This window comes from Sciurus carolinensis, chromosome 7 (genome assembly GCF_902686445.1).
Source record: "Sciurus carolinensis chromosome 7, mSciCar1.2, whole genome shotgun sequence".
In the NCBI taxonomy this organism is placed as follows: Eukaryota; Metazoa; Chordata; class Mammalia; order Rodentia; family Sciuridae; genus Sciurus; species Sciurus carolinensis.
Window position 1 is genome coordinate 109,969,377 of NC_062219.1, and position 18,925 is coordinate 109,988,301.

The following is an 18,925-nucleotide window of genomic DNA, read 5'->3' on the forward strand; positions in this document are numbered from 1 at the left end:
AAATCTTAAACCTAACTCTTGAAAGAAAATCTAAATGTGAACGCCTTTCAAGCGCATCTAAACCATCCTGCACACCTCGTGGAGCTGTTTTCACCAACAGTTGGGCATGCGCAGTGAAGCCAGCATGCACAAAGCCCACTGCCACCTTTCCACCCGCGGGGGCTCCGTAGTGCCTCTTGGCGGTTAGGCAGGTGCCATGCCCTTTAAGTCAAGCCGTTCTGTTTTCCTGCAGTGATTTTAATATTGCAATTTGTATTCTTCTCAACCAAATATAAAGGACTCAGTCCAAATTAAAGCTTAGCACTTGGCACACAACCCAACATGGTTCTGTGTTCGAGTTCTACTGGAAATGTTCTTAGCACTTCCTTTGATAAGCCAGCATCTTGTTTTAAAATTCAGTGTAGACTGATTACTGACACTGGTGTTTGAACCCTAATCGGCTCAGAACCAAACGAGAAGCAGACAGATGAGTTTTTGGTGCCGTTGTTAATTGCCAGGTTGGTTTTGGATGACAAGTTAAGGTTAAGAAATGAACATCTTGAACCAGGCAGGTGCACCCACACCATCACAGAGCTGGAAAGTATCAGGCTGCCCAGCACTGGGTAGGGACTCTCCTGCCAGACTTAGCACAGGGCCCCAGAGCAGAGCTCAGACTCTTCACAGGAAAAGAGGCTCAGAATGAAAGGTGGGCAAGGTGAGGAGAGCATTTCCAGTTCTTTCCCCCAAATTACCCTAGTATTGCTCCTCTTCCAAAGGGAGGAGTGGAGAAGGGGCCATAGAGAGACAGCAAGAGATCCAAAATGTCCTCCACACAAGGGAACCACCAGACCTAGTGAAGTATATCCACTCTAACAAAGTGCCAATCAGGGGAAAGGAGAAAAACACCACAGGCGATTAACTTCAACTCAACTGTAGTGGCTCCCCAAGCTTTCGAACAGAAAGAATTTGTACCACCCAGGCCCACTTTTACAGAACCAACTACTCCAAAACCGTAGGGCCTAAAACAGCAGCAGTTGTTTATTATGCTCATGAATCTACTTAGTCAAGGCTCTGGGGAACATCTCATCTCTGTCCCATGTGGTATTGTTGGGACAGCACACCTGGAGACTGGCAAATCAGCTTCAGGAGGGGTCATTCCAATGACTGGTGGGTTTGGGACCCTGCTTCCTCTCCATAGGCTGATTGGGCTTCCTTACGACATGGAGGTGAGGTTTCAAGAGCAAGCATCCTGAAAAAGTATGCCAGAAGTGTCTGGCATTTTAGTAACCCAGAAGTCATAGTGGTTACTTCTGTCGTAAGTTATCAAGGCAGTCATAAAGGCCTGCCCAGGGCAAATGGATGAAATTGGAGAATATCATGCTAAGTGAGATAAGCCAATCTCAAAAAACCAAAGGACGAATGATATCGCTAATAAGTGGATGATGACACATAATGGGGGGTGGGAGGGGTTAGTGTTGGGGTTGGAGTTGGGTTTAGGAAGGGGGGCAAGAATGAAGGAAGGAAGGACTGTATAGAGGGAAAAGAGGGGTGGGAGGGGTGGGGGGAAGGGAAAAATAACAGAATGAATCAAACAACATTACCCTATGTAAATTTATGATTACACAAATGGTATGCCTTTACACCATGTACAAACAGAGAAACAACATGTATCCCATTTGTTTACAATAAAACTATATTTATATATATATATATATATATATATATATATATATATATATATATATATATATAAAAATAAAGGCCTGCCCAGGTTTTCAAAGAAGGAACAGAGGGAACACTACTCAATGGGGAGTGGCAAGGTCCTGGAAGAGGGGAGATATTATATCACCTTTGGAAAGCATGATCTGCTACAACATGTAACATTCCTGTTGAGAATTCAACTTTCATATGAGAGATGGTAAGGTTAAACAGGAGGGAAACATCGAGGATACTTTCCTGAGTCCACAGCTTCCAGAGGAGATTAACTCAGTTTATAATTTATAGAACACAGGGTCTTGCTAAGTTGCTTAAGGCCTCGCTAATGTGCTGAGACTGGCCTCAAACTTGCAATCCTCCTGTCTCAGCTCCCTGAGTCACTGGGATTACAGGCATGCACCCCTGCACCCAGCTATAATTTATAGAAGATTCATTGTCAAAGAGACCTTGCCTAGAATAACTAGCAAAGCCCAAAATAAAATGAGGCAAAGTTCAGGAGAAATAAATAGTCTATCTTTAGCTAGAGAACAAATATACACTGAAAATATGTTGCCATGAAAATGTATTAGAAGTAAAAGTTAAAACTAGGCTCCCTTCCAGTGGAGTTTCTTGCAGAATGTGAAACAGTGAAAATAATGAGAGGCGGAACCAGAGGGGACAGTGAGCATGGTTGGTGAAGCTGGGCAGGTCTGAATCCTGGCTCTGCGGTCACTCCCTGTGTGAGCTCGGTTTCCTTAGCATAACCCAACACGATGAAACCCACACCACAGAGCCGTAGGCATCATTAAACACCTGTTTACATGAACCACTTAGAAACTTAGATCTGTGCCTGGCATTTAGGAAGTATTCCCTAAACAGCTCTTTTTAAGGAACATGCTAAGTTTCTACAATCCCTACCAAGGCCCAGCACCGATAGCGTACTAATAAATAGGGTAGATACCTGCATTAAATAACTTTCAGCTTCTCTGAAATGCTAAAATTTACACCAGGTAAACCACAGAAGGAAAATTCATGTGTGAGTACATACTGGATATTACACAAGTCATGATCAACAGCTGTGCCCGATGTCCTTCATAAATCTATCATTTATTGAGCGTTAGCATGTGCCCTGTGTGGCAGGGATCCCAAAAGAAGCTTGGGTGATTGGAATGTAAAGCATCACTAGATGAAGTAACTAATGAATAATACAAAAGTTGGTGTGATTAAGCATTATAAATAAGTAGCTCAGAACAACTCAGAAAAAGAAAATCAGAAGTTTCCTTAGAACAGGAGCTTCTGGTTTTCCATTTCACGGAAACAGAGGTATGTAAATAGATAGGAAAAGAGGATAAAGGAAAGAAACTTCCCAAGGACAAGTCAGAAAAGGGGACACAGGGACTGGAGGAAAGGAGAGATTCATCTGGGGGATTTGATTACATGACACCTGGCTATTCACTTGAACCATGGGACTCAGCATCTCATTCACCTCTTCCTGCTCTTTACAACAGATTCCAGTGAGTGAAAGCTCTTTACAACCATTTGACTGCTTGATTCTTGGACCGTTGCGTGATTAGTTCATCCGACTGAAAACTGGAAATTCTTGGGGGAGGGGGAAAAGCATTGATCAAACTAATATCACCCTGAAAAATCACACTGTGCATCACGGGAGAACTTTGTAAAGTAGCTGACAACACATTTCCTTATTTCCTAGTCTCCCAGTGATGTGGGCATTGCCATTGCATTGATGAGGGAAACTGAGGTGTGGAAACGCTATGTAGCTTTCTAAGAGTCACACTTCCAGTATGTGGAAAGGTGGAGTCTCCAAAATTTGTTGTAGGGGCTGATTCTGGCTGGGGAGGTTAGTTCCTTTGGGGAGGAAAGCAGCAGGGAGCCCCCTGGTGGGTGGCAGAGGGTGAGCGTGGGCTGGGTCATCACAAGGCGGGTGGGTGAGGGAGTACCCGCAGAAAGCCTTCAAAGCAGCGCTCAGAGATACTTGGTGACTGAGTAACTGCAGTGGATGAGGAGAAAGAAAATTCAAGGATAACTGGATCTAAGGATCTGCACCTAGAAGGCTGGAAAAAAGACAGAACCGCCAGGAGAAACGTGGGAGCCAGGAAGGAAATGTGGAGCCATGGGGCAAACAACTAATTCTAGTTTGGAAAGGAAGAGGAGACTTACAGGGAGATGTCAGGAAGTTGGGGTGCAGATATGAAAGCAGCCTGAAGTAAGCTCCTTCTAGAGGGAGGACTGGTGTTCAGGGGGGAGAATCTTCCCAGACCAGCAACGAATGCTAAGGAATAAAGTTCCTTGCACCTGTTAGACTTTACTATGTTCTGGAAGCCTCTAGAGCAGGGATCCTAGCTATTCCTTAGTGGACCATGTGATCTTCCTTCCATCACAAAAGTTTTCTAAGAATCTGAACAAGTAGTCTCAACCCTGCTTTAATGCACATGCATATGCCTCTGGATCATCCCCTGCCCTAAGGCACCTGAATTATGTTGACTTGCACAAACTGTATAAGCACATGGTGAAGTTAGAATTAGAGAAGGAGCCCACCCATGGCCCATAAGCCAAAGGTCACAGTGTGATGGAGGCTTCCTGTGGCATTTGGACTGGCAGCCCCATCGCACTCCTCTGTGACTCTGACAGAACTGCAGAACCTTCACCTCCTCCTCCTCCTGAGGATAGGAAGCAGCCTGTGGGCACCCAAGATCCCTCCTCCAGATCAGTAGGAATTGGGACATTGTCACCAACCTCTCCCACCCACTCAAGAAAAAAGGAAACAGAATTTGGCATCTGCTTTGAACTGTGGCCAAGCCTCAGATAGTTCCAAGGCCTGTGTGAGAGTTTAACTTTTGGCCCGGTGCTAGAGGATTTTGTTTGTTTGGCTGGGAATTTATTTCAAGGGAGTAGACAGAAAACCCTGAAGGATGCATGTTTTGACAGGTGCTGGCCTTCTGTGTATAGGGGAGAGGGCACGTACAGAATACAGAGGAGGAAGCACCTGAGAGGTGAATCCTCTCGTCCTTTACAAGAAATGCTGGTCCAGTGCCCTGTTCTCACTGCACTGGGACAGGACCTGTCCCCAACCTGGGTGGATAAGGCCTGAGGACTTCTTGTCCCCAACTAAGCTTAGTTGGTCCCTTTGCATGGTGACAGCATTGACGTCAGCCCTCACAGTAGAGGAATTAGTTGAAGCCCAAAGGGAAAAAGAGGCCAAAAAAAGAAAAATTCAATCCAGCAAGGCTAATGCCATTTCTTTTTAGTTTGTAGGCTCTCAGCAGCTGTTAAGCTTTGCTGGCTTTTGATAGTAAGAAAATTTCTAAAAATAGAATAATGAAATGTCAGAGTAAATGGGATCACAGCCGTGAAGTACCTCTACTACTGGCCCATCTGACTACATCCACCTATGTGAAAGTTGCCTTGCACCCCACATAGAGAGGCTACCCCCGTGCTGGCCTCTCCCATCCTGTGAGTCCCCCACTGCTACCCATAGAGGGAAGCAACCTCCCTGACATGGTAAACATACTGCAAGGAGGGGTGTCTTTAAGGCATGCTCTTGATCTAAGCCAAGGCCAACAAAAGGTATAATCAAAAGTTTAGCTTTGTTGTACTTCACTGCAACTATGGGGTCAGGAGTGGAAAGGTTAACATTTGCCAACAGATGAAGAAAGGGAGAGGGTGTCTGGTCAGTCCTCTGGTCTGGGTCCCTGCTGTCACCACCACCTCCACCCCAGGACCAGAAACCTCCACACTCATCTGCTGTGGCAGATTCCTTTCTGTGGTCTTCCCCTCTGAGGATGGCAGACACCATCCCCCTGCAAGCCATGAACAGGACTCCAACAGCTGCGGGTGTTTCCTCTACAGGGGCTTCTTCAAAGGTGAGAAAGACATCCTACTCACTAAAACAAGGACCACCACCTCATTCCAGGACTTAGAAATCAGGTCTTCCTCTTTTATTTGAGAGTATCTTTCATTCAGAATTGCAAAGAGTTCCTGAAACAAAAAAGAAAGAAAATTTTAGGCACTCTGGATGCTGTTGGACTTTGAGCAACTTGCTGTTCTCCAGAAACAAAGATGAGAACGCCAAAGATGAATGAGTGCCGGTGGCCAGGAGGCTGGGGGAACTGACCTGGGGTCCCTTGCCTCTTTTCCTTTGTGTGCCTTTCTTTCCATTGTCCTCTCTCTGAACTATTACCAATAAAAACTACTATCCAATTTAAAAAAATGATGCAGAGTGGAAGAAGGGGCATGTTATGTGTGTGCCAGTACCTCATGGGACCACAGTCCCTTGCTATCCCACAAAGTGATGAAACTCTGGCCACCCAGACACAGAAACAACCAGAAGTGCCAAGGGATACTGGATACAAATGGGGATTCCATTAAATCAGAATGTGCAAGATGGCATCCCATCCTGATAATCTCTGCCTTTAACAAGCACCCCAGTAAATTATCAGATGTTTGAGAACCTCTGCCCAGAGATGCCACCAACCAGGTCTGCCCACCCTCAGCCCAGAGCCTATCCTACACCTCTCAGGTAAAGCTGGTTTCATGCAGGTTCCTCTCCATAGCAATACCTGACATGTTTCTTTTATCCTGGAACTTTGATAATGCAGTTCTTTTATGTTAGGACAAAATACTTTAGGGAGGATGGGACCCACATGATTAAATTAACTTTCCATGGCATCAAGCCGTGTTCCATGCCTACACATCTGTGTAGTATAATAACTGCTGAGTGGACTACAACCTGATTAGGTTAGTTCTCTCAATTCTTTCTTTCCAAGTAGTGTGAGTGATTGACAGTACCTGGTTCTGCCGCAGGTCTCCTCCTTCTGTAACTGTCCTCACCTGCATCCATTCTAGTTCACATCAGCTCCCATGAGTCAGAGACTTGAGGAAGTTCTCTCTGCCTATAATTTTACCACATCTAGACTGCAAACCACAGAGTCTTCATGAGCCATTGTCCAGTGGCTCTGGCTAGTTCTATTCCTTTTTGCTACTACCAGAAAAGCCTTTCCTCAACACAGTAGGATATTGGGGGCAAAGAGTGTCCAGTAAAGACTTCTCTGACTCTGAACAGAAAGAGAACACTTTTAGCAGGGTGTGGCTATATCAGTTTGCTGAGGCTGCTATAAAAAAGTACCACAAACTGAGTGGCTTTCACAAAAAGAAAAATTTGTTGACTCATGGTTCTGGAGGTTCAAAGTCCAAGATCAAGGTGCACACGGGGCCATGTGCTCTCTGAAATTTCTGTAGGATATCTGTTTTAGTACCTTTTCTTGCTTCTGTTGGTTCCTTGCCTATGGCAGTATAACTCCATTCTTTAAAAGGCATTGTCCCTGGGTATGTGAATATTCAACTTTCCCTTCTTATAAGATACCAGTTGTATTGTAGCAGGGCCTATCCTAACAACCTCTTCTTAACATAATCAACTGTAAAGTCCCTCTCCTTAAATAAGGTCACATTTATAGGAGTTGGAGGTCAGAACTTCAACATCTTTTAGGGGAACTCAATTCAACCAATAACAAGGGCAACTGTGGTGCATCCATCTTTCCCAATATCACTTAGAAGAGCTGTGCTATCTACTGCATTATCAGTGCTCCTCATTCTCTGTCAGTACCAGAATTTTAAAAGGTACCTTATAAGAATTCGCTGTTTTCACCACTGTTGCTTACCTAGATGTGACCAGCAGCATGTAAATAGTGTCCTGCTGCCAGAACTGATAATACTTGCTCAAGCTGTCCAGCAGAAGCACTTTCCACTAAAGACAGGAAAGCAGGACTCCTGGACTGAGTTGTGTCTGGTCTTGATCTGGGAAGAAGGGCAGGATTTAGGGAGATCTCAAATAGAGGTGAGACGATGCCAAGTAAAAGTAGCTAGTTTTGGTGGGTATAATAATGTGGCTATTGTGATTAGGGGACAACAGGTAAACTGATTTGACCAAGCCAAAAGGGAATGGATGGAGGTAACGTTGATGAGAGATTATGCAGTCTTCTGTGATGGGCTAAGAAATTTGAACATGTTCTAGTGAATCCTGGAGAGCCACCAGCCAGGAGGATATCTGGAAGACATCATTTTTAGATGGTTTTTTCCTACTGATTAGTGAGGACTGGAAGTGAAAGAAAGATATGGGAGAAAGATAAATATGTCAATGGCTAAGATGAGAAGTTATGAACATGCAGACTGAGACTGGTCCCCTTCTCTTGCCCCTCCACCTAGTGGTCTTCTACTTGTCAGGTAGACCCAGGTCAACTGTCACCTCTACCAAAAAGCCTTTGAGAATGACTTACTCCTTACAATTGGGTACCATAGATCTTAACATATTTTGCCACCCTAACACTCAACATGTTACATTCTGATTACTTCTGTTTCCCCTGGGCTGTGCATTCATTGTACTTTGTGGCCTTTATGACAGCAATAGCAAGACCATGTGACATGCTCAATAAACACCTACTGAAGTGAAACAGACAGAAATACAGTTGCCTGGCAGTGATTTGATTGTAACATGAGCCAGTTAAGAATGAGAGACTTTTAAACTGGAAAGGGTCTTAACAATCACCTAAACCAGTTACTACAAATCCTGTACAAATGATGATCTCATTTTATTCTAGCTGGGGACAGCCATGGCTATAAGAAGTGTATAGCTGGAAGGGAACTTACAGACTACCCTATTCAAAAGATGAAGAAGTAAAGTGACTAGCTTGAGGTTTCCCAGGAATTAGTAGCAAGACTAGAAATAGAAATTAACCTGATTGTCTATGTTAATCAGCTTTCCATCACTGAGGGAGTACCTGAGATAATCAACGTAAGAGGAGGAAAAATTTGAGTCATGATTTCAGAGATTTCAGCCCATAGTCATTTGCCCCTGTTGCTTTGGGCCTGTGGCAGCCCAGTATATCATGGTGGGAACATGTGGTGGAAACCTGGTCACCTCATGGTGGACCAGAAACAGGAAGGGACTAGGGTCCCCTTCAAGGGCACAACCCTAATGACCTAATTTCCTCCCACTAGAACCCACCTCTTAAAGGTTCTACCAACTCCCAATAACACATAGGAAGGACCCAACCCTCCACACTTTGAATCGCTGCAACGTGCTCTTCTTACCTCCTGTGCAAACCTTGCCAGAGGATCTATTTGAAACTCTCCCTTCTTCTCACCCATGTTCCTTACTTTCCAGGAGAGAAGTATGAGCTCCATGCTGGAACAGAGTCCACCCCAAGTGTGGTCGTGCACGTGTGCGACAGCGACATAGAGGGTGACGAGGATCCAAAGACTTCCCCAAAGCCAAAAATCATCCAGACCCGGCGTCCCGGCCTGCCACCCTCTATGTCCAACTGAGCTTACGGCTCCACCTTGAGGATAAAATCCGTCTCTTCTTTATCATGCTTTTTTCCCCCATTGTTTGTCAGAAAAAAAAAAAAAAAAAAAATTTAATTGCCTTTAAATCCCTGGGTGTTTGGTTGTTTGAGATTCCTTCCTTGTAATCAAGCCTCTCGGACAAAAGGGCTAGGAAAAGGTGATATGTCTCCTGATCATATCATACCCATTAAGTATGATCCATTATTTAGAAGGTTCTAGAAAAAGTAGTATTTTCTTATTAAACAGTCAGCACAGCCAATATCTTCGTTCTCTCATGTTGACCCAAGCCAGACACATCGATAACAAACAGTACCTGTGTTGTTTGTGAGCTGTTTCAGTCCCAGTCCTGACGTGTGTGTTGTTTTTTCCTGGCCACTCAAATAGGACCATAAGTAAACTTGACTTTGACTGCATGAGATATCCCTATCTGGTCTCTCTCAGTCCTCTGCATCCCGACATTCCCAGGACATGCATGATCACCAGCATTTGTTTTCATGATTTGAGGATATACTCTAACTCACAGATTATCAGCATCCAGCCATGTCCTAGATTAGGAAAAATAATCCGTATCATCCAGCTTGACAAGTTTGGGTATAGTCACTATTCTGAGTCAATATTTCATAGCTCTGTTAAAATTCCTGGAGGCAAAATTGAACTTGGCCCCAAAGATATTCCTCAAGAGATTTTGAACATCATTTCCATGTAGAACTTCCCAGTCTCATTGGGAAGGCTTGTCCAGGGTGACAGAGACCGATTTCAGATGAACCTATTTATTATCAAAGTCTCATGGTGTGTGAACGATTGTTTTTCCTCTTTGTATATTTGTACAAATGTTTCAGCTGTGCTTTTAAAATCTGGATGTTTTTTATTTAGTGACTGTTCAACCATTAGCTGCTTAAAAACATGATATGTGCATTGCTTATAAATGCATCCATATACTATTGCAGATAATCTGATAATATCACATACAATTATGGATAATGCTGAATTTTAAGAGGGCATGACAACATCGTATGCCAATATATGAATGATTAGCCAACATCTTTGCTATTCAGTCCACTTGTTTTTAAATAATGATGCAAGTGTCAGCTTTAGACGATTTGGAGGAAGATAAATCTCCAGAATGTAGCAATAGCTGAGCATATTAAAACAGGGAAAGGGTGATAAATAAATGTATGCCAATCCTGCTCATGCAATGCCCATATGCTCAAACAAGTTTTGTTTTTGTTACATGTGGTTTTTCTATTTCTCCAGCCCAAAGTGCATTACAGAAGATACACCTAGAGAACCATTACCTTCTGCTGTATGTGCCAGGCCTCATCTACTCCTGTACATTAATGAATTACTTTTGATGCAAATACAAATTATGATGGAGTGAGGAAGTACTTTCATGACCTAAGCCTCAGAAAAACACACAAGAACAATAATGCAGCCAACTGATTGAAGGATTGTTGTGGTTTTTGCCTAGGATGTATGTTAGTGTCCTCAGAAACTTAAAAGCATAGACTGATCACTCAGAAATTTAAAAGTCCGTTCTACTGTGAATATAGCAATATAGTACTGGACACAGTACAGGTGAAACTGAGGAGAGCATTGCTTGTAAAATCCTAAGTTTCCATGGGAAAAATGAAGACTCCTTGTAAAAATAAAATCTGAGGAGTATGTAATAAGCAAATGCTTTGACTTTCCTTTGCTGTGGAGGTTTCTGGATTTTCACTGGCAAGACTACGCACTTAATGGTGGAGGAATGGCGCCCTCTAATGGAGGAATGTTGCATTCAGCTATTTAGATGACAGAACTACAGTCACCCACCTATGGGGGCTGAATCTCTTCTCAGCTGACTGCTGCTCATTGACTTTTTAAGCTATCCTGAATTTTTTCAGAATGCAGGTTCTGAAGAAATATAGATGAGAGAAAGTTTTGAGAAATGATTTTTTTAATGTTTCAAAACACTCATATCAGACATAACTGACAATTTAGTAAAAGCTGAAATGGCCATTCTGTGTAGTCACAAAAACTCAATGGCATGTATGACCTAGGTGGTTAGTCTGGGTTTTGCCGCATGTCCATGTTAACCTGTCTCAGATAAGCAACTCCTTCACTAGGTTGGACTTTGTTGGGAAGACAGAGGGGCTTTTCTCAGGGAAGCAGTAAGAAATGGGAAGCACCTGCCAAGTTCGTGTGGAACCTCCTCACACTGTGAAAGTCGCAGTTGCCTCAGCATTTCCATGACGCACATTATGCAAACCTCTTTAGCACTATTTTAAGTTTGAAAAGTTTTAAAATGGAGGGAAAGGGGAAGATTTCCACCAACTGAATCATTTGTGCACGTGTATAGCTCTAAGAGCTTAGACTTCAAATATATCTGGTGAATGACTCTTTGTGCCTATGGTATCATTTCTGTGTTGTCTTCCTGAGTTGGATATTCTTTATGGGTAATGATGGGAGGTATGCGACTCAGCTATGGTCTTTCCAAGAAGTTACCAACATATGGGATTAACCCATCTAGGTTCTTCCTGAAATGCACCATGGTGTGGGATTGGGAGAGCAGTTGGAAGAGGAGACTGAGTAAGGGCTGCCTGGTGGGATGAGGACAGAACAGCTCTCAGATTTATCACCATGTTTCAAGCATTTTGGTTTCAAAAGTCATTTTAAGAGTGCTAGAAACCTCTTTGAGCATCTCCCTGCTCTGTTCTTTAATTAAAAATGAGACCTCTCTACAAGATAAAGATTGCACAGTACACAAAAAGCAATTAGCATAATCTAAAAGATTGATACATTTGATTTTATTAATATTAAGAGCCTCTGTTCATCAAGTGCTGCGACTTGGAAAATGAAAAGGAAAACTTCAGACTTTCAGAAGACAGTTGAGATACATGAAGTTATTAAGTAACTCCTATCCAAAATGTACAAAGAACTTCAATCAGAAGAAGATGATCTTTCTCCCTAATAGTCAACATCCTAAAAAATGGTACTTGACACATAAAGGCAATTCACATACACACACACAACTGAAATACCCTTGTGACCCATGAAATACCCAAGTGACCCATAAACATTTTAAAAGATGCTCAATATCATTTCTCATCAAAAGCAAACTAAACTGCCAAAAGAGATACACCATGCATCTATCAAAACGGCTAAAATTAACCATGAGGAAATATTAAGTGCTAATAAGGAGGCATTCCAGGACACTGCTGGTGGGAGTACAGTTGGTACTGCCACTGTGGAACACATTAGTCAGATCTATTAAGGCAAAATGCGTGTCTGTGTGGGAGCTAGTCCACTCTGGAGCTTGCACCCAACAGGTCTTTAAAATTTATGCAATGTGCTATAAAGAGTTACTCCTCAACCCAAATTAAACCACAGTGAGAATGGGGAGCGTGGGTCTGGTCATCATAAAAGAGGTTTGGAATGTTCTCATCTATCTTATGTCCATGAGAGATTTCCATACTCACAAAGCCTGCATTTAAAATCTGTAAATATTTTAAATAGAAGTTACAGGATTTAGGCACAGGGTGAGGCACTGTTCATCCAAAGAACATAAATGCCATCTGTCTGACACTGGTTTTCCCTACCATTCTAGGGAGTAGAGTCTAGTGTGGGAAAGAGACAGGCACATAAGTAGGCAAATAGTCCCAAATTCTCTTGGTTGCGTACAGTGAAGAAAACCAAGCATTCACTGTTAGAATGGAGAATCACTTCTTTTTTTTTTTTTTTGGTGCTGGGGATTGAACCCAGGACCTTGTGCATGTGAGGCAAGCACTCTACCACTGAGCTACATCCCCAGTTCCAGAATGGAGAAACAGATTGGAAGAGTATAGCCAGCAAGGCCTCCCTGAAGAGGAGCCAGTCATGGACGGGAGAAGAGCATCCCAGATGAAGTTTACGGATGGGGAAACCTTGTCATGTTGGGAGACCCTCGAGGATGTCCTCAGAGGTGAAGGCTGAGCATGGCCCCACATGAGGTCAGGAGAGCAGACAGAGCCCAGGCTCTGGAAGGGTGGGCCAGGCTAGGAGACTGGGAATATGTTTTCAGTATAATGAGAAGGGTCTTCAGTAGTGGGGTTATATGATCCAATTCATCTTGTGAATCCTACAGTAGCAGAAGTTTTCTGGTTTTGTTTTTGTTTTCCCCTAAAGCCAGAGTCCTAAATGCTCTAGATAGTCACTAACACAGGGACCTGACCCCTCTTGCCCACTTCCAGCTTGCAGTGTTTATTTATCACTGGAGTCTCATCCACCAATGAGTTCTCAGCACTGATATCCATGGGCAGTGTCTTATTGTAGTTCTAGAAAAAAAGAAAAATCCCTTCCCCTTCCCATTTAGAAAACCTTGGTGCAGGAAAGGGGGACAGGGCAGATGATAATGGATAAGTCCATGATTCAGGAAAACATTCATTTAGCTGCTGGTACAGAGTGTCCCTGCCAGAAGCCACCATGCGGAGCATCACTGAACACTTGGCAGACTCGCACCTCAAATTTATGCAATGTGAGAAAGGGAACATTTCAAGCAAAAGTTTTCTGTCAAACTTGTTCATCTGCTCCTCTCAAAGATATTCTGGGGAAGGTTATTGAAGTTGATGCAGGAGCTTATGTGTCTCTAAAAGGATTTTCTATCCAGGGTTAATTGTGAGCGTGCACACACACACACACACGTGTGTGTGTGCACGTGCGCATGCACACATATTTGCTATAGGTTGGAAATAGGAAACCCAGACTAGGCTGAAATGGTGGAAAAACATTAAGCTAAAAATTTCGGACATAATACCTCCCTTGGTTATTTTACATTATTTTCCATTCTCACCCAATAGTTGAGTTTGAAAATGTTTAGGGTTGGTCAGTACCATGGGGCCTCCTTGACTAGTTACAGTCACTAGTCAAAGCGGTACTGCTTCCAAGCAGTCTCATTTGCCTAAGAGATTATTTCACTTTCAAGGCAGGATTCATATGCATCTCTCCATTGTTTCCAAGTTCTACATCCCCACAGTCCACCTGATGTGCTACACCCTGGGTGCAATGGTTGGAGTCCCAGCTTCCCTCTTCAGAGTAGATGTCCCCACATAATGGGAGTGTGGGTAGCTCACAACACCCCACTGCATGGCCAGACATTGCAGCTGGAAAGATGACCCCACCCAAGGAAAGCCTGCATGGTGTGAGTAGTCAGAGGGACCGCCATGCCTGGCCTCTGCAGTTCCAGATCTACCTGTGGGATCATCTGAAGCCTCTGAATCTCAGTTCAGTTCTTCCCTCTGACAAAATCCGATCCCTGTGCCCCCTCCCAGGTGTGGCCCCTAAAGGCTCCTACTACACTTCCTGCGTGGACATCGCCTGTCAGAGTCTGTGTCCTGCAGAACCTAGTCTAATGCCCCCCAGTGACTTCTCTCCATCACTTGGAGCCATCCGGAATTGTACAACTCTTTCCATTGATCATCGCCTTTGCACACCAACTTTGGATCTATTCTACTAAGGCTTAGCAGCTTTACCAAAGCAACACAGCAAAGTCCTTCCCACTTCTTTGTGTTGCTCTACTGAGTTCAGGATGGGTATGGTAAAAGTGCAAGTGACATGACACAAAGTCCCACAGTGGAGAAAAGGGGACTTCCCCAGTCACCCTGTGGCATGAGAAGGACAAATATATCTTCTCTACTGTTGCCAGGAGCTCTCTTGGAAAACACAGAAGGGCCTGTAGCAGGCAGGACGAACCCCAATTCTGGCTTGTGTGCCACCTCAGTCCACCTCCAATGGTGTCCCCACCTCCCTGTCAACCTTCTATATGAGAAAGGAATAGGGATTCTGTGTGGGGTTTTGACAAGCTGCCAAAGCACCTGCAACTCATGTCCTCCCCTGTAAGATAGGAATAATAATTCACCTTTGTTATGAAGATTTAAGATAATACTAATAACAGTAGCAATTACTGGAGAGAAGTAAAGCCTAAAGTCACAAGTTTTGCTGCCACGTGACCTGGGTTTAAGTTCCAGTTCTGCCACTTGGTGAACCTATGGTCTTGAGCAAGTTTCTTATCCTAAGTCTCATTTTGCACATCTACCAAATGGGAAGCATGATAGCACCTGACATAGTAAGGCGAGATTAGAAGGAAAGCGCATCAAGCACTGGGCAACTGGAAGCTCAGCCACACTCTTCATGCCTCAGGCCCCACCTGTAGTGCTAAGCACTCCTATTCTTGGTCAGTTTCTGATGGTGCTTAACATTGTTTGCATACGTAACAGTCTTGATTCAGTGGGTGCTTATTCTGTGGCAGGACTCGGTTCTAAGTTCACTATGTTTTTATTAAAGTATCTCAATGATTTTATAAGGAAGGATTGATGTCCCCATGTATGCACATAGCACCTAAAGCTCAGAATCAAGTCCTTATACTCGGAATGTGGTCCACACACTGAAGCGGCTGCAGCAGCATCCTGCGCAGCAAGTTAGAGATGCAGTCTCAAGTTCCACCCCTGACCTAAGGGATCAGAATTTACAATTTAACAAGATCCTCCCTCCCCCAAATTCCTAGTACTTTAAAATTTAAGAAGTACTCACTGATCAAGGGCAGGAATACCTCCCAGAAGAGCTTTAATTGCTGATCACATACTTTTAACAGCTTCTGTGTATACAGTATCCACTTTAAAAAGTAGTGGAAGTATGTAATTTCCATTCATCTGGTAATTATTAGTTCAACTAATAAGGTTCTGAAGGCTCGAAACCAAGATCAGATGATGAGCTACGAACAGTAACCAAGTCTTCTCTGTACCTTCCACAAATGGATGTTACTTAAATATAGTACTTTCCAACTGAGTTACTTTTTGGCATGCCTTAGTGAAAGGGTAGATCATATTATTATGATTAACTGAGGTTTGGATTAAAATGGAGGAGGAGGAGAACCTATTAATAAGGAAGACATATAAAGAAATATGCTAATTTTACAGATGTCTATTAGTGGAAAATGTGTCTTATCTTCAGCATACAACTGCAGCACTGGTACATGGCAGAGGACCTGACCAGTCCCAGGTCACGCTGCCTACAAGACAGGCAACTCCAACTCTCAGGACCATCAATTCTGTCACCTATACTGCCACACCCCAGAGGGGAGATCAGATACACTTAAAACATTTCCAAAGTTAAACCTGATGCTGAACTTTGCAGGTGACAGATGGTCCCTTGCTTGGGGATATACATGTTTATTGCTGGACACAGGCAAGTTTTTTCCACTCCACTTTTCTGCATGCTAGGAAGACCCAACTCCTTCTTCTGGGTATAGCCTGACACCATCCCCCACTCTCTCTCTCAGACAAGTCTTAATCTCTGTTTTATATAGGTCTTCTGGGATTTTAACATGGCTTTGCCAAATTATGATTGTAAGCAACTGACAAATAGTTCAAACCGTGTGAACTTTGGTTTCCTGCCCCTAACTTGGGAGTCAGGTTGTATTATGTGAAGTGTTAAGACATCAAGGGACTGGCAAGCTATTTAGCATATACTTTGTGTCTTTACACTTAGGATGTTTTAGAATCATCCTGTCTTCCAGGTAGTGGCATCTACACTTCCTTTGGGAATCCACTTCCCTCCTACTCTAAGACCTGGCTGTCAGCTAGAAATACACAGAACTGAGTTCCAGTACCTTCCCATGTCTGCCCAATCTCCCAGCCCCAAGGAATGATTCAGGGATGGTGATGGGATCTAAACCAAGTGAATCAGAACTAATACCAGGATTGTTGCTGGTACTAAAGGGAAGGAGAACATATTTCTACTTCAATTGCTAAATTGAACAATATAAATCTGAAGGGCCAAAATCTACCAAGTGCACAGGCTTCCCCTTAGAAGGAGGACAATACAGAAAGAGCTGAAAGAACTAATGCCAAATATTCCAAAGGATTGAAACACTTTCAAACCCAACTCATTCTGCAAGGCCAGAATTATCCTGTTACCAAATCAGATAAGGACATGATAAAAAAGAAAAAAGAAAGAAAGAAAAAGAAAAACTATAAATCAACATCCCTGGGGAGCATAGATCCAAAAATTGTTAACCTAATACTAACAAATCAAATTCAACAGCACAGCACAAAGATCATTCACCATAATCTAGCTTTTATCCCAGGAATGTGAGGATGGCTTAATATATGTATTATGCTTTGAACCTTAAATATCTTCCAAAAGGCCCATAAGCTAAAGGCTTGGTCACCAGCCTGTGGCACTACTGGAAGGTGGTAGAACCCTGTAGAGGTGGGGCCTACTGGAAGGGAAGGTTGTTGGACCCAGACCCACTCCACATGCTCTCTGATTGCTTCCTGGCTGCCATGAAGTGACAGTTTTGCTCCACCAGCTACTCCCCACCATGTTCTGCCTCAATACAGGCCCAAAAGCAACAGAACCAACCGACTATGAACTGAAACCTCTGAAACCATGAGCCAAAATGAACTTTTCCCCTTTAAGTTGATTCTCTCAGGCATTTTGCCTTCCAGGGAATGCTGATCTATATAATGTGCAAATCAATAAACATAATATATTTTATCAACAGAATGAAGGATAAAAATCATAGGATTATCTTATACAGAAAACAGTATTGGATAAAATTCAAAATCCCTTCATGATAAAAACCTTGAACAAATTAAATACAGAAGTATAGTAGCTCAACATAATAAAGGCTGTAAATATGCTAAACCCAGAGTCAACGTCATAATGGGGGAAAGGCAGAAAACATTTCTTCTAAGATCAGAAGCGAGGCGAGGACGTCAATTCTCATCATTCTTACTTAAAATAGTTCTGGAAGTTTTAGATAAAGTGTTTAGGTAAGAGAAAGAGACAAAAGGCTCACAAATAGGAATGGAGAAGTCAAACTATTCCTGAAACCTAAAGACTCCTCCAAAAGACTATTAGAACTGATAAACAAATTTAGTAAAGTACCAGGATACAAAAATCAACATACAAAAATCAGTAGCTTTTCTTTATACCACTAACAAATTTACTGAGAAAAAAATCGTGAAAGCAATCCCATCCACAATAGCTACCAAAACAACAACCACCACCTAGGAATACATTTACCCAGGGAAGTGAAAGACCTCTACAATGAAAATCGCAAAGCACTGATGAAAGAAATTGAAAAAGGTACAAAAGGATGGAAAGACCTCCCAACTTTGGAATTGGAATAATTAATATCATTGCTTCTTAAAGCAACATACAGATTTAATGCACTACTCATCAAAATCTCTATGACATCCTTTGCAGAACTAGAGATAAGAATTCTAAAATTCATATGGAAGCACAAAAGAACCTAAGTAGCCAAAGGAATCTTGATTCCAAGACAAACAAAAAGAACTATGGTAACCAAAACATCATGGTATTAGCTTAAAAACAGACACAGAGAGCAATGGAACCGAATAGAGAAACCAGAAATAAACACACATATCTACATCCAACTGATTCTCAACAAAAGTACCAAAATCACACCTTGGAAAAAGAATAGCCTCTTCAATAAACAGTGGTGAGAAAACTGGATATTCACATGTGGAAGACTGAAACTTGACACATCTCTCACCCAGTACAAAAAATCAATTCAAGATCAATCAAAGACCTACTAGAAGAAAACATGGGGGAAATACTTCAAGACATTGACATAGAAAATGATTTCTTGACTAGGACCTCAAAAGCATAGGAAATGTCAATTTTTGACAAATGAGAGTGCATCAAACTAAAAAGTTTCTGCACAGCAAGGAAATAATCTACACAATTAAGAGACAACCTACAGAATGGGAGAAATAACTGCTAACTATTTATCTGACAGAGGTTTAATATCCAGAATACATAAGGAGCTCAAATAGATTAATTTAACAATAACAATAACAAAAAAGGCATAGTGATACACACCTGCAATCCCAGTGTCTCAGGAGGGTGA

General features: G+C 42.7%; 1 protein-coding gene and 1 long non-coding RNA gene across 5 annotated transcripts in view; one reads left to right on the forward strand and one right to left on the reverse strand.

The window, feature by feature from the left end:
• Rcan2 (regulator of calcineurin 2) overlaps positions 1-11,409 on the forward strand; it is a 259,527-nt gene extending 248,118 nt beyond the window's left edge. For both annotated transcript variants that reach the window (XM_047558867.1, XM_047558868.1), the window contains one exon: positions 8,852-11,409. In XM_047558867.1, coding sequence (XP_047414823.1) covers positions 8,852-9,012 — 161 coding nt within the window. In that variant the 3' untranslated portion in view covers positions 9,013-11,409. The remainder of the gene's footprint in view (positions 1-8,851) is intronic.
• The window catches only part of LOC124988989 (uncharacterized), a 135,223-nt gene that overhangs the window by 67,528 nt on the left and 48,770 nt on the right, over positions 1-18,925 (reverse strand). For 2 of the 3 annotated variants that reach the window (XR_007109531.1, XR_007109532.1), the window contains exon 1: positions 5,578-5,667. The exons of the other annotated variant lie outside the window; for it this stretch is intronic. This is a non-coding gene — a long non-coding RNA (uncharacterized LOC124988989). Of the gene's footprint in view, positions 1-5,577; positions 5,668-18,925 lie in introns of those variants that run through there. 3 annotated transcript variants of the gene reach the window in all.